General features: G+C 60.9%; 1 protein-coding gene across 1 annotated transcript in view; it reads right to left on the reverse strand.

Annotated features, from left to right (window-relative positions):
- LOC121276834 (UDP-glucuronosyltransferase 3A1-like) overlaps positions 1–12,605 on the reverse strand; it is an 88,833-nt gene extending 76,228 nt beyond the window's left edge. The window contains exons 1-2 of the mRNA XM_041185378.1: positions 12,385–12,605; positions 2,157–2,302 (exon numbers count right to left, since the gene is read on the reverse strand). Coding sequence (XP_041041312.1) covers positions 2,157–2,250 — 94 coding nt within the window. The 5' untranslated portion in view covers positions 2,251–2,302; positions 12,385–12,605. The remainder of the gene's footprint in view (positions 1–2,156; positions 2,303–12,384) is intronic.
- Positions 12,606–12,939: the final 334 nt, after the last annotated feature.

Consider the following 12,939-nt stretch of genomic DNA (forward strand, 5'->3'; position numbering starts at 1 on the left):
CCAGCCCACTGGAGGAGATCAGCCTTCCATCAGTCATGTTGCAAATCCATGCCATACGTGGGCAGAATGTGATGTCAAACAGCCTCTAAAGGCTGTGTCAGGCAGGGAAGAGGCATCCGGGACCCCCTTTGCTCTGGATGGATCGCCTGTGAGTGGTGACTGAGGCTCTGGTTCCCCCCAATGGATATCATCAGCTCGGCTCCACAATTCCATCTTTCTATCCTTCTGCCGGATCCTCTTGGTCAAACTCTCCCTCTCACCGAACCTCCCACTCCCTGACTCACCCTCTCACCGCTTCCCTCTCCTGAACCTGCCTTCCGGATCTGATCTGACCTGGAACGCCAGGCCTTGTGAGAAAAGTGACGACCAGCTGTGATCTAAATGAACGGTGGAGCAGGCTCGATGGGCCGAATGGCCTATTTACGTTCCTAAGAAAGTGTGGATTCCGATGGTGCAGAAGTGCTGAGCGTGGGCTGTTATAATCCATGCTTTTTTTAAATGCTCCTCCTTGCCTCTTCCCGCTCCTGAATCCTATCTGTGAGCGAGGCCTCTGGAGATGAGCTCTGAGGCAGGGGGAGCCACTGTGAGTCATTTTCTTAAAAAGCCTGGTTTATATTAGCCCCTGCACCCTTGGGACTCGCACTTCCACAATCCCGAGCAATGCATCAGACTGAATCAGGATCTTGAGCAGGAATGCAGGTACAGGAGAGAGAAGCGGTGAAAGGCCGAGTCTGGGAACAGCAGGTTTGACAAGGGAATGGGTGAGCGCAGGCAGAGGCTGCAGGTCGGAAGTTGGGGAGGGGAAAGGCCACAAGTCAGAGAGTCAGGCAAGAGGAGAGGTCAGAGATCAGGCAAGGGGAGAGGTCAGACATGGGGAGAGGTCAGAGATCAGGCAAGGGGAGAGGTCAGACATGGGGAGAGGTCAGAGATCAGGTAAGGGGAAAAGCCACAAGTCACAGATTTAGAGTGCAGGCGAGGCCAATCCAGAACGACACCAATTGGATCACATGAGAAACTACATTAAAATAAATCTCATGATGCTCAACAACATTACAGGCCCCATTAGCTTACTGACATTAAAACAAAATTACATTAAACAGGGACTTACTGTATCCCATCCACCACCTTAAACATTCACTCCCTCCACCACCGATGCACAGTAGCAGCAGTGTGTACCATCTACAGGATGCACTGCAGGAATTCACCAAGGCTCCCTAGACAGCACCTTCCAAACCCACGACCACTACCATCTAGAAGGACAAGGGCAGTAGATAGATGGGGACACCACCACCTGGAAGTTCCCCTCCAAGTCACTCACCATCCTGACTTGGAAATACATCGCCTTTCCTTCACTGTCACTGGGTCAAAATCCTGGAACTCCCTCCCTAACTGCACTGTGGGTGTACCTACACCACATGGACTGCAGGGGTTCAAGAAGGCAGCTCACCACACCTTCTCAAGGGCAATTAGGGATGGGCAATAAATGCTGGTCCAGCCAGCGACACCCACATCCTATAAACACATTTAAGAAATTCTGGTGCCCTTATAACAGGTCATGTCATGTGGCCCAGGTTGAAGTAGATTGAAGCGATGTAGCCCTGTCTTCTGCAGCACCAGCTTCAACAACACCACGTGTTCCTCGCACAAGAACACCCAACTCCCTCTGAACAACAGCATTCGGTACTTTCATGCCTTTCAAAATACATTTTTTTTAAACTCTCCCTACCCAAGTGCAGAACATCACATTTCCCCACATTTTATTCCATCCAATAGAAATAACACATTTATTCCTACTCTCAGCTTTCTGTCCATTTAACACTCCTCCGTCCATGCTAATTATATTACCCCAACCCCATGAACTCTTACCTTGAGCAACAACCTTCAAGTGGCAGCTTTTGAATGCTGTTTAAAAATCTAAATATACAACATGCTCCATCAAAGAGCAGCACCAACAGGGTGGGCTAAAATGTCTCCTTCTGTACTGTATTCTTCTATGACCCTTAACACAGCATAAACTAAAACAAATAACTTTCTAAATAAGCAGAAGAACCTGAAATTTCATACTTTAATTCAGTCCTGTTTGAATTAGGAATGACTTGTTAAAACTGGTCAGATGGCTGCCAACATCCTGGACAATGTTGTGGTCTGGAACTTACCTATCAGGGCAATTGTCAGAATCTTGGCAGATTCTGTAGGTGCCAGAAATACAAATACAAAGACCATCTGGAGCAGTCTGCCTTTTACCACCATGTTCTGGCTGTTAGGGCAACTCGGTGATTGTGAAAACTGCAACCTTCAGTTCCTGAGGGTTAGGAAACGTTTGCTGAAAGATGATAAAGCTTGAGGAAGACGACAGTGACTTCAGTCTAGAAACTGCAAGACAGGGAGGAGAAATGAAGACATCTCAGAGCAAAACACACAGACAATAACAGCAGGAACTCAACAACACTACCCCCCCCATCCCCCCGCCCCCCTCAACTCAACATCCAACTCCCCCTCAACAACACCTCCCCTAAACCCAACATCCAACTCCCCCTCAACAACTCAACAACACTACCACCCGCCCACAACCTACAATACCCTCTCATCAACATTTAAACTCAAACCAATAATCAACTGCCTCTCAATATAAGACTCCAACTCACCCTAGCAACAGATTCTCCTTCAACAACAATCCCAAATCTGGAACTACTTCCTCCTCTATCTCTATCCAACACTCTCACTTGATGCACTTTATTTCTCTTTTCTATTTCTACATGCTGGTGACCATCTGCTGCCAATTTAATTTAAACGCTCCCCCACCGCACTAGTCAACGTTCCCAGGAGGATTTGGTTCCAGTCCTGTAGAGGTGCAACCTGTCCCTTTTATTCCTCCTGCTCCAGAACTGGCCCTAAAGCCCCAAGGATCTGGAGACCCCTCCTCAACCCATCCTGCACCATATCTTCCTGTTTCAACTCTCACTAACGTTGGCAATGGAAGAAAATCCTGAGATGACTACTTTTGAGGTCCTTTTCTTAAATTTCTCCTAATTCTGAAAAAGCTGAGTGCAGGACAGTAAAACTGCCTATGTCATTAGTACCAATGTGTACCACAATGTGTGGCTCACTTGTTCGCCCCTGGAGAATGTTCTAGACCCGCTCCATGAGGTCCTTTGCTTTAACAACACACCAGCTCAGAATGACGGTTACAGAAATGCCCGTCTGTTCCCTGGACTACAAAATCTCCTAAAACAAGCGCAATTCTATTCTTTGCTGTTCCCTCCTGTGCAGTTGCTTTCCCATTGGGGCCGTGGTCTGGACTGCACTCCTTCAAACTACCCTTACTCAGCTGGGCTCCAGCTCGAGAGAGGCACACATCCCAGAGGCTCCCACTCTTCCTCCACTCCCAGATGACCACCCATCTACTATCCTGGCCTCTCTCTGCTTGTGTGGTGACCACCTCCAGGCTCCGCACTCCAGCTGCTCCCTCCAAGCTCAGAAACCCTGAGCTCAGCTCAAGCAGCACTTCCTACAGATGTGCCTCGAGACACGTGAAGCCACCTGAAGTTCCCACATTGCGCAGGAATAGCAAGCAGCAGCTCTCAGCTGCCCATCCATAATCCTTAAAAAAACTCGATTCCTACTTTCGAATCGCAATCGTACCTTGTTTAAATTATTCATTTTAACTCATGTCCGGAGACCTGCTCTATGCTCACAGACGCAGCCATTTCCTGCTATATTTCAGCCGCTCAGGCTGACAATACTTACAGTTGTCTTGAAACCCAGCTCCCTGACGCTAATAAACCCCCTCACTAATCCCAACACCCCCTCCCCTCACTAATCCCAACACCCCCTCACCTCACTAACCCCGACACCCCCTCACCTCACTAACCCCGACACCCCCTCCCCTCACTAATCCCAACACCCCCTCCCCTCACTAATCCCAACACCCCCTCACCTCACTAACCCCGACACCCCCTCACCTCACTAACCCCCCCCAACCCCTCACTAACCCCGACACCCCCTCCCCTCACTAATCCCGACACCCCCTCCCCTCACTAACCCCGACACCCCCTCCCCTCACTAACCCCCCCCTCCCCTCACTAACCCCGACACCCCCTCCCCTCACTAACCCCGACACCCCCTCCCCTCACTAACCCCGACACCCCCTCCCCTCACTAACCCCGACACCCCCTCCCCTCACTAACCCCCCCACCCCCTCCCCTCACTAACCCCGACACCCCCTCCCCTCACTAACCCCCCCACCCCCTCCCCTCACTAACCCCGACACCCCCTCCCCTCACTAACCCCCCCACCCCCTCCCCTCACTAACCCCCCCACCCCCTCCCCTCACTAACCCCGACACCCCCTCCCCTCACTAACCCCGACACCCCCTCCCCTCACTAACCCCGACACCCCCCTCCCCTCACTAACCCCGACACCCCCTCCCCTCACTAACCCCGACACCCCCTCCCCTCACTAACCCCGACACCCCCTCCCCTCACTAACCCCGACACCCCCTCCCCTCACTAACCCCGACACCCCCTCCCCTCACTAACCCCGACACCCCCCTCCCCTCACTAACCCCCCCCCCTCCCCTCACTAACCCCGACACCCCCCTCCCCTCACTAACCCCGACACCCCCTCCCCTCACTAACCCCGACACCCCCTCCCCTCACTAACCCCCCCCCTCCCCTCACTAACCCCGACACCCCCTCACTAACCCCGACACCCCCTCCCCTCACTAACCCCCCCCCCTCCCCTCACTAACCCCCCCCTCCCCTCACTAACCCCGACACCCCCTCCCCTCACTAACCCCGACACCCCCTCCCCTCACTAACCCCCCCCCCCACCCCTCACTAACCCCCACACCCCCTCCCCTCACTAACCCCGACACCCCCTCCCCTCACTAACCCCCCCCCTCCCCTCACTAACCCCCCCCCTCCCCTCACTAACCCCGACACCCCCTCCCCTCACTAACCCCGACACCCCCTCCCCTCACTAACCCCGACACCCCCTCCCCTCACTAACCCCGACACCCCCTCCCCTCACTAACCCCCCCCTCCCCTCACTAACCCCCCCCTCCCCTCACTAACCCCGACACCCCCTCCCCTCACTAACCCCCCCCTCCCCTCACTAACCCCCCCCTCCCCTCACTAACCCCGACACCCCCTCCCCTCACTAACCCCCCCCCTCCCCTCACTAACCCCGACACCCCCTCCCCTCACTAACCCCGACACCCCCTCCCCTCACTAACCCCGACACCCCCCTCCCCTCACTAACCCCGACACCCCCTCCCCTCACTAACCCCGACACCCCCTCCCCTCACTAACCCCGACACCCCCCTCCCCTCACTAACCCCGACACCCCCTCCCCTCACTAACCCCCCCCCAACCCCTCACTAACCCCGACACCCCCCTCCCCTCACTAACCCCGACACCCCCTCCCCTCACTAACCCCGACACCCCCTCCCCTCACTAACCCCGACACCCCCTCCCCTCACTAACCCCGACACCCCCTCCCCTCACTAACCCCCCCCTCCCCTCACTAACCCCGACACCCCCTCCCCTCACTAACCCCGACACCCCCTCCCCTCACTAACCCCGACACCCCCTCCCCTCACTAACCCCCCCCCTCCCCTCACTAACCCCGACACCCCCTCCCCTCACTAACCCCCCCCCTCCCCTCACTAACCCCGACACCCCCTCCCCTCACTAACCCCGACACCCCCTCCCCTCACTAACCCCGACACCCCCTCCCCTCACTAACCCCCACCCCCTCCCCTCACTAACCCCGACACCCCCTCCCCTCACTAACCCCGACACCCCCTCCCCTCACTAACCCCGACACCCCCTCCCCTCACTAACCCCGACACCCCCTCCCCTCACTAACCCCGACACCCCCTCCCCTCACTAACCCCGACACCCCCTCCCCTCACTAACCCCGACACCCCCTCCCCTCACTAACCCCGACACCCCTCCCTCACTAACCCCGACACCCCCTCCCCTCACTAACCCCCCCCCTCCCCTCACTAACCCCGACACCCCCTCCCCTCACTAACCCCGACACCCCCTCCCCTCACTAACCCCCCCCTCCCCTCACTAACCCCCCCCCTCCCCTCACTAACCCCGACACCCCCTCCCCTCACTAACCCCCCCCTCCCCTCACTAACCCCGACACCCCCTCACTAACCCCGACACCCCCTCCCCTCACTAACCCCGACACCCCCTCCCCTCACTAACCCCGACACCCCCTCCCCTCACTAACCCCGACACCCCCTCCCCTCACTAACCCCCCCCAACCCCTCACTAACCCCGACACCCCCTCCCCTCACTAACCCCGACACCCCCTCCCCTCACTAACCCCGACACCCCCTCCCCTCACTAACCCCCCCCCTCCCCTCACTAACCCCGACACCCCCTCCCCTCACTAACCCCGACACCCCCTCCCCTCACTAACCCCCCCCTCCCCTCACTAACCCCCCCCTCCCCTCACTAACCCCGACACCCCCTCCCCTCACTAACCCCCCACCCCCTCCCCTCACTAACCCCGACACCCCCTCCCCTCACTAACCCCGACACCCCCTCCCCTCACTAACCCCGACACCCCCTCCCCTCACTAACCCCGACACCCCCTCCCCTCACTAACCCCGACACCCCCTCCCCTCACTAACCCCGACACCCCCTCCCCTCACTAACCCCGACACCCCCTCCCCTCACTAACCCCGACACCCCCTCCCCTCACTAACCCCGACACCCCCTCCCCTCACTAACCCCGACACCCCCTCCCCTCACTAACCCCCCCCTCCCCTCACTAACCCCCCCCCCTCCCCTCACTAACCCCCCCCCTCCCCTCACTAACCCCGACACCCCCTCCCCTCACTAACCCCGACACCCCCTCCCCTCACTAACCCCGACACCCCCTCCCCTCACTAACCCCCCCCTCCCCTCACTAACCCCGACACCCCCTCCCCTCACTAAACCCCCCCTCCCCTCACTAACCCCGACACCCCCTCCCCTCACTAACCCCGACACCCCCTCCCCTCACTAACCCCCCCCCTCCCCTCACTAACCCCGACACCCCCTCCCCTCACTAACCCCGACACCCCCTCCCCTCACTAACCCCCCACCCCCTCCCCTCACTAACCCCGACACCCCCTCCCCTCACTAACCCCCCCCTCCCCTCACTAACCCCGACACCCCCTCCCCTCACTAACCCCCCCCTCCCCTCACTAACCCCGACACCCCTCCCCTCACTAACCCCCCCCCTCCCCTCACTAACCCCGACACCCCCTCCCCTCACCAACCCCGACACCCCCTCCCCTCACTAACCCCCCCCCTCCCCTCACTAACCCCGACACCCCCTCCCCTCACTAACCCCGACACCCCCTCCCCTCACTAACCCCGACACCCCCTCCCCTCACTAACCCCGACACCCCCTCCCCTCACTAACCCCCCCCCTCACCTCACTAACCCCGACACCCCCTCCCCTCACTAACCCCGACACCCCCTCCCCTCACTAACCCCGACACCCCCTCCCCTCACTAACCCCGACACCCCCTCCCCTCACTAACCCCCACCCCTCACCTCACTAACCCCGACACCCCCTCCCCTCACTAACCCCCCCACCCCCTCCCCTCACTAACCCCGACACCCCCTCCCCTCACTAACCCCGACACCCCCTCCCCTCACTAACCCCGACACCCCCTCCCCTCACTAACCCCGACACCCCCTCCCCTCACTAACCCCGACACCCCCTCCCCTCACTAACCCCGACACCCCCTCCCCTCACTAACCCCGACACCCCTCACTAACCCCGACACCCCCTCCCCTCACTAACCCCGACACCCCCTCCCCTCACTAACCCCGACACCCCCTCCCCTCACTAACCCCCGACACCCCCCTCCCCTCACTAACCCCGACACCCCCTCACCTCACTAACCCCGACACCCCCTCCCCTCACTAACCCCCCCCTCCCCTCACTAACCCCGACACCCCTCCCCTCACTAACCCCGACACCCCCTCCCCTCACTAACCCCGACACCCCCTCCCCTCACTAACCCCGACACCCCCTCCCCTCACTAACCCCGACACCCCCTCCCCTCACTAACCCCCCCCTCCCCTCACTAACCCCCCCCCTCCCCTCACTAATCCCGACACCCCCTCCCCTCACTAACCCCGACACCCCCTCCCCTCACTAACCCCCCCCCTCCCCTCACTAACCCCGACACCCCCCTCCCCTCACTAACCCCCCCCCTCCCCTCACTAACCCCCCCCTCCCCTCACTAACCCCCCCCTCCCCTCACTAACCCCGACACCCCCTCCCCTCACTAACCCCCCCCTCCCCTCACTAACCCCGACACCCCCTCCCCTCACTAACCCCGACACCCCCTCCCCTCACTAACCCCGACACCCCCTCCCCTCACTAACCCCCCCCCTCCCCTCACTAACCCCGACACCCCCTCCCCTCACTAACCCCCCCCTCACCTCACTAACCCCGACACCCCCTCCCCTCACTAACCCCGACACCCCTCACCTCACTAACCCCGACCCCCTCCCCTCACTAACCCCGACACCCCCTCCCCTCACTAACCCCCCCCCTCCCCTCACTAACCCCCCCCCCTCCCCTCACTAACCCCGACACCCCCTCCCCTCACTAACCCCGACACCCCCTCCCCTCACTAACCCCGACACCCCCCTCCCCTCACTAACCCCGACACCCCCTCCCCTCACTAACCCCGCACCCCCTCCCCTCACTAACCCCGACACCCCCCTCCCCTCACTAACCCCGACACCCCCCTCCCCTCACTAACCCCGACACCCCCTCCCCTCACTAACCCCGACACCCCCTCCCCTCACTAACCCCGACACCCCCTCCCCTCACTAACCCCCCCCCTCCCCTCACTAACCCCGACACCCCCTCCCCTCACTAACCCGACACCCCCTCCCCTCACTAACCCCCCCCTCCCCTCACTAACCCCGACACCCCCCTCCCCTCACTAACCCGCCCCCTCCCCTCACTAACCCCCCCCCTCCCCTCACTAACCCCGACACCCCCTCCCCTCACTAACCCCCCCCTCCCCTCACTAACCCCCCCCCTCCCCTCACTAACCCCGACACCCCCTCCCCTCACTAACCCCCCCCCTCCCCTCACTAACCCCCCCCTCCCATCACTAACCCCCCCCCTCCCCTCACTAACCCCCCCCCCTCCCCTCACTAATCCCGACACCCCCTCACCTCACTAACCCCCCCCTCCCCTCACTAACCCCGACACCCCCTCCCCTCACTAACCCCGACACCCCCTCCCCTCACTAACCCCGACACCCCCCCTCCCCTCACTAACCCCGACACCCCCTCCCCTCACTAACCCCGACACCCCCTCCCCTCACTAACCCCGACACCCCCTCCCCTCACTAACCCCGACACCCCCTCCCCTCACTAACCCCGACACCCCCTCCCCTCACTAACCCCGACACCCCCTCCCCTCACTAACCCCGACACCCCCTCCCCTCACTAACCCCGACACCCCCTCCCCTCACTAACCCCGACACCCCCTCCCCTCACTAACCCCCCCCTCCCCCTCACTAACCCCCCCCCTCCCCTCACTAACCCCGACACCCCCTCCCCTCACTAACCCCGACACCCCCTCCCCTCACTAACCCCGACACCCCCTCCCCTCACTAACCCCGACACCCCCTCCCCTCACTAACCCCGACACCCCCTCCCCTCACTAACCCCCCCACCCCCTCCCCTCACTAACCCCGACACCCCCTCCCCTCACTAACCCCGACACCCCCTCCCCTCACTAACCCCGACACCCCCTCACCTCACTAACCCCGACACCCCCTCCCCTCACTAACCCCGACACCCCCTCCCCTCACTAACCCCGACACCCCCTCACCTCACTAACCCCCCCACCCCCTCCCCTCACTAACCCCGACACCCCCTCCCCTCACTAACCCCGACACCCCCCTCCCCTCACTAACCCCGACACCCCCTCCCCTCACTAACCCCGACACCCCCTCCCCTCACTAACCCCGACACCCCCCCCCCCCCCAGCACTATAGATATAAAAGCAAAGAACTGCGGTTGCTGGAAATGCAAAACAAAAGCAGGTCTGGCAGCGTCGGCGGAGAAGAGCACGGTTGTCGTTTCGAGTCCTCCTGACCCTTCAACAGAACTGAGTAAAAATAGGAAAGGGGTGAAATATAAACTGGTTTAAGGTGGGGGGAAGTTGGGACAAGGAGACCCCCCCCCAAGCACTAACCCCCAACACCACCCTCCCATCACCAACCCACCACCCCACCCTCCCAGCACTAACCCCACCCCCCGATTAATAACCCCCACCCCCCATCACCAACCCCCCACACCACCCTCCCAACACTAACCCCACCCCCCCGCTAATAACCCCCACCCCCAGCACCAACCCCCCACCCCACCCTCCCATCACCAACCCCCCACCCCACCCCCTCCCATCACCAACCCCCCACCCCACCCTCCAGCACTAACCCACCCCCCCCATTAATAACCCCCACCCCCATCACCAACCCCCCACACCACCCTCCCAGCACTAACCCACCCCCCGATTAATAACCCCCACCCCCCATCACCAAACCCCCACCCCACCCTCCAGCACTAACCCACCCCCCTCATTAATAACCCCCACCCCCCATCACCAACCCCCCACCCCACCCCCCAACACTAACCCCCCACCCCACCCTCCAGCACTAACCCACCCCCCCCATTAATAACCCCCACCCCCCATCACCAACCCCCCACCCCACCCTCCAGCACTAACCCCACCCCCCCCATTAATAACCCCCACCCCCAGCACCAACCCCCCACCCCACCCTCCAGCACTAACCCCACCCCCCCGCTAATAACCCCCACCCCCAGCACCAACCCCCCACCCCACCCTCCAGCACTAACCCACCCCCCCCCATTAATAACCCCCACCCTCCCAGCACCAACCCACCCCCCGATTAATAACCCCCACCCTCCCATCACCAACCCCCCACCCCACCCTCCAGCACTAACCCCACCGCCCCGCTAATAACCCCCACCCTCCCATCACCAAGCCCCCACCCCACCCCCCATCACCAACCCCCCACCCCACCCCCCAACACCAACCCCCCACCCCACCCTCCAGCACTAACCCCACCCCCCCCATTAATAACCCCCACCCCCCAACACCAACCCCCCACCCCACCCTCCAGCACTAACCCACCCCCCCATTAATAACCCCCACCCCCCATCACCAACCCCCCCACCCCACCCTCCAGCACTAACCCCACCCCCCCGCTAATAACCCCCACCCCCCAACACCAACCCCCCACCCCACCCTCCAGCACTAACCCACCCCCCCATTAATAACCCCCACCCCCCATCACCAACCCCCCACCCCACCCTCCAGCACTAACCCCACCCCCCCGCTAATAACCCCCACCCCCCAACACCAACCCCCCACCCCACCCTCCAGCACTAACCCACCCCCCCATTAATAACCCCCACCCCCCATCACCAACCCCCCACCCCACCCTCCAGCACTAACCCACCCCCCTCATTAATAACCCCCACCCCCATCACCAACCCCCCACCCCACCCTCCCAACACCAACCCCCCCACCCCACCCTCCCAACACCAACCCCCCCACCCCACCCTCCCATCACCAACCCCCCACCCCACCCTCCCAGCACTAACCCACCCCCCCATTAATAACCCCCACCCCCAGCACTAACCCCCCCACCCCACCCTCCCAACACCAACCCCCCCCACCCCACCCTCCCAACACCAACCCCCCCCACCCCACCCTCCCAACACCAACCCCCCCCACCCCACCCTCCCAACACCAACCCCCCCCACCCCACCCTCCCAACACCAACCCCCCCCACCCCACCCTCCCAACACCAACCCCCCCCACCCCACCCTCCCATCACCAACCCCCCCCACCCCACCCCCTCCCACACACACACACACACACACACACTACCCCCGGCCTTCGCAGCCAGTCTGCCCCTTGTCTGCCTCTTGACTCTGGCTCTCAGGGTAACCCTGGCCCCAAAGCCAATGCTGAGGCTGCAAGAGGCATGTTCCCCGGCTCCAGTGTCCCCCACAGGAACAAGGCGGACACACTGCGCCACTGCCCTCAGCCCAAAGCCCAAAGCCCAAAACCCAGCAGGGGAAACGCTCGGGAACTTCCCTCTGCCTCCCTCCCACTCTCTCACTAACTTGTGTCACTGTTTGAGGGGTGGGGGGATATTGGGCGCAATCCAGCGCCCGACCACAGGAACAAACAACACAGGGAAAACACAAAACACAAGCCGAGTAAATGCGAGAGAGAGAGAGAGAGAGAGAATCTGCGGTGCCCGGACGGACAAAAGTCATTGCCAAACAGCCAGCGCCTCACCCCACACCGAGAGAAGTGGACTTTCCGTGCGGCGATCCACCCCAGGGACTGCTTCCTGGGTTTGTACCCAGGGGCAGGGTTTATTCTGCAGTCTTTCAGTTGAACACCAAAAGAAGCTCCGGACTCCCACTGAGAACCGCACAGAGACCGCAGTTATAAAATCAAGATCACAAATCGGAAAATGATAACTCTTGGGAAATTGGCAGTCTCCAGATTGCATAATAATCCCCTTATCCAATCCCCCGCCACTTGTTTTTTTTTAATTTCCTGAGACGTGGGCCTCACTGGCTGGACCAGTATTTATTCCTTATCTCCAGTTATCTTTGAGAAGGTGGTGAGTGAGCTGCCTTCTTGAGCTGCTGCAGTCCATGTGGTGTAGGTACACCCACAGTGCTGTTAGGGAGGGAGTTCCAGGATTTTGACCCAGCGACAGCGAAGGAACGGCGATATATTTCCAAGTCAGGGTGGTGGGTGACTCGGAGGGGACCATAGGGTTGCCAGCCCTCCAGGAATTGGAAGATCAATGTCCAGGACACTGCAGTGTACAACCCTGGA

Source organism: Carcharodon carcharias, chromosome 4 (assembly GCF_017639515.1).
Source record: "Carcharodon carcharias isolate sCarCar2 chromosome 4, sCarCar2.pri, whole genome shotgun sequence".
In the NCBI taxonomy this organism is placed as follows: Eukaryota; Metazoa; Chordata; class Chondrichthyes; order Lamniformes; family Lamnidae; genus Carcharodon; species Carcharodon carcharias.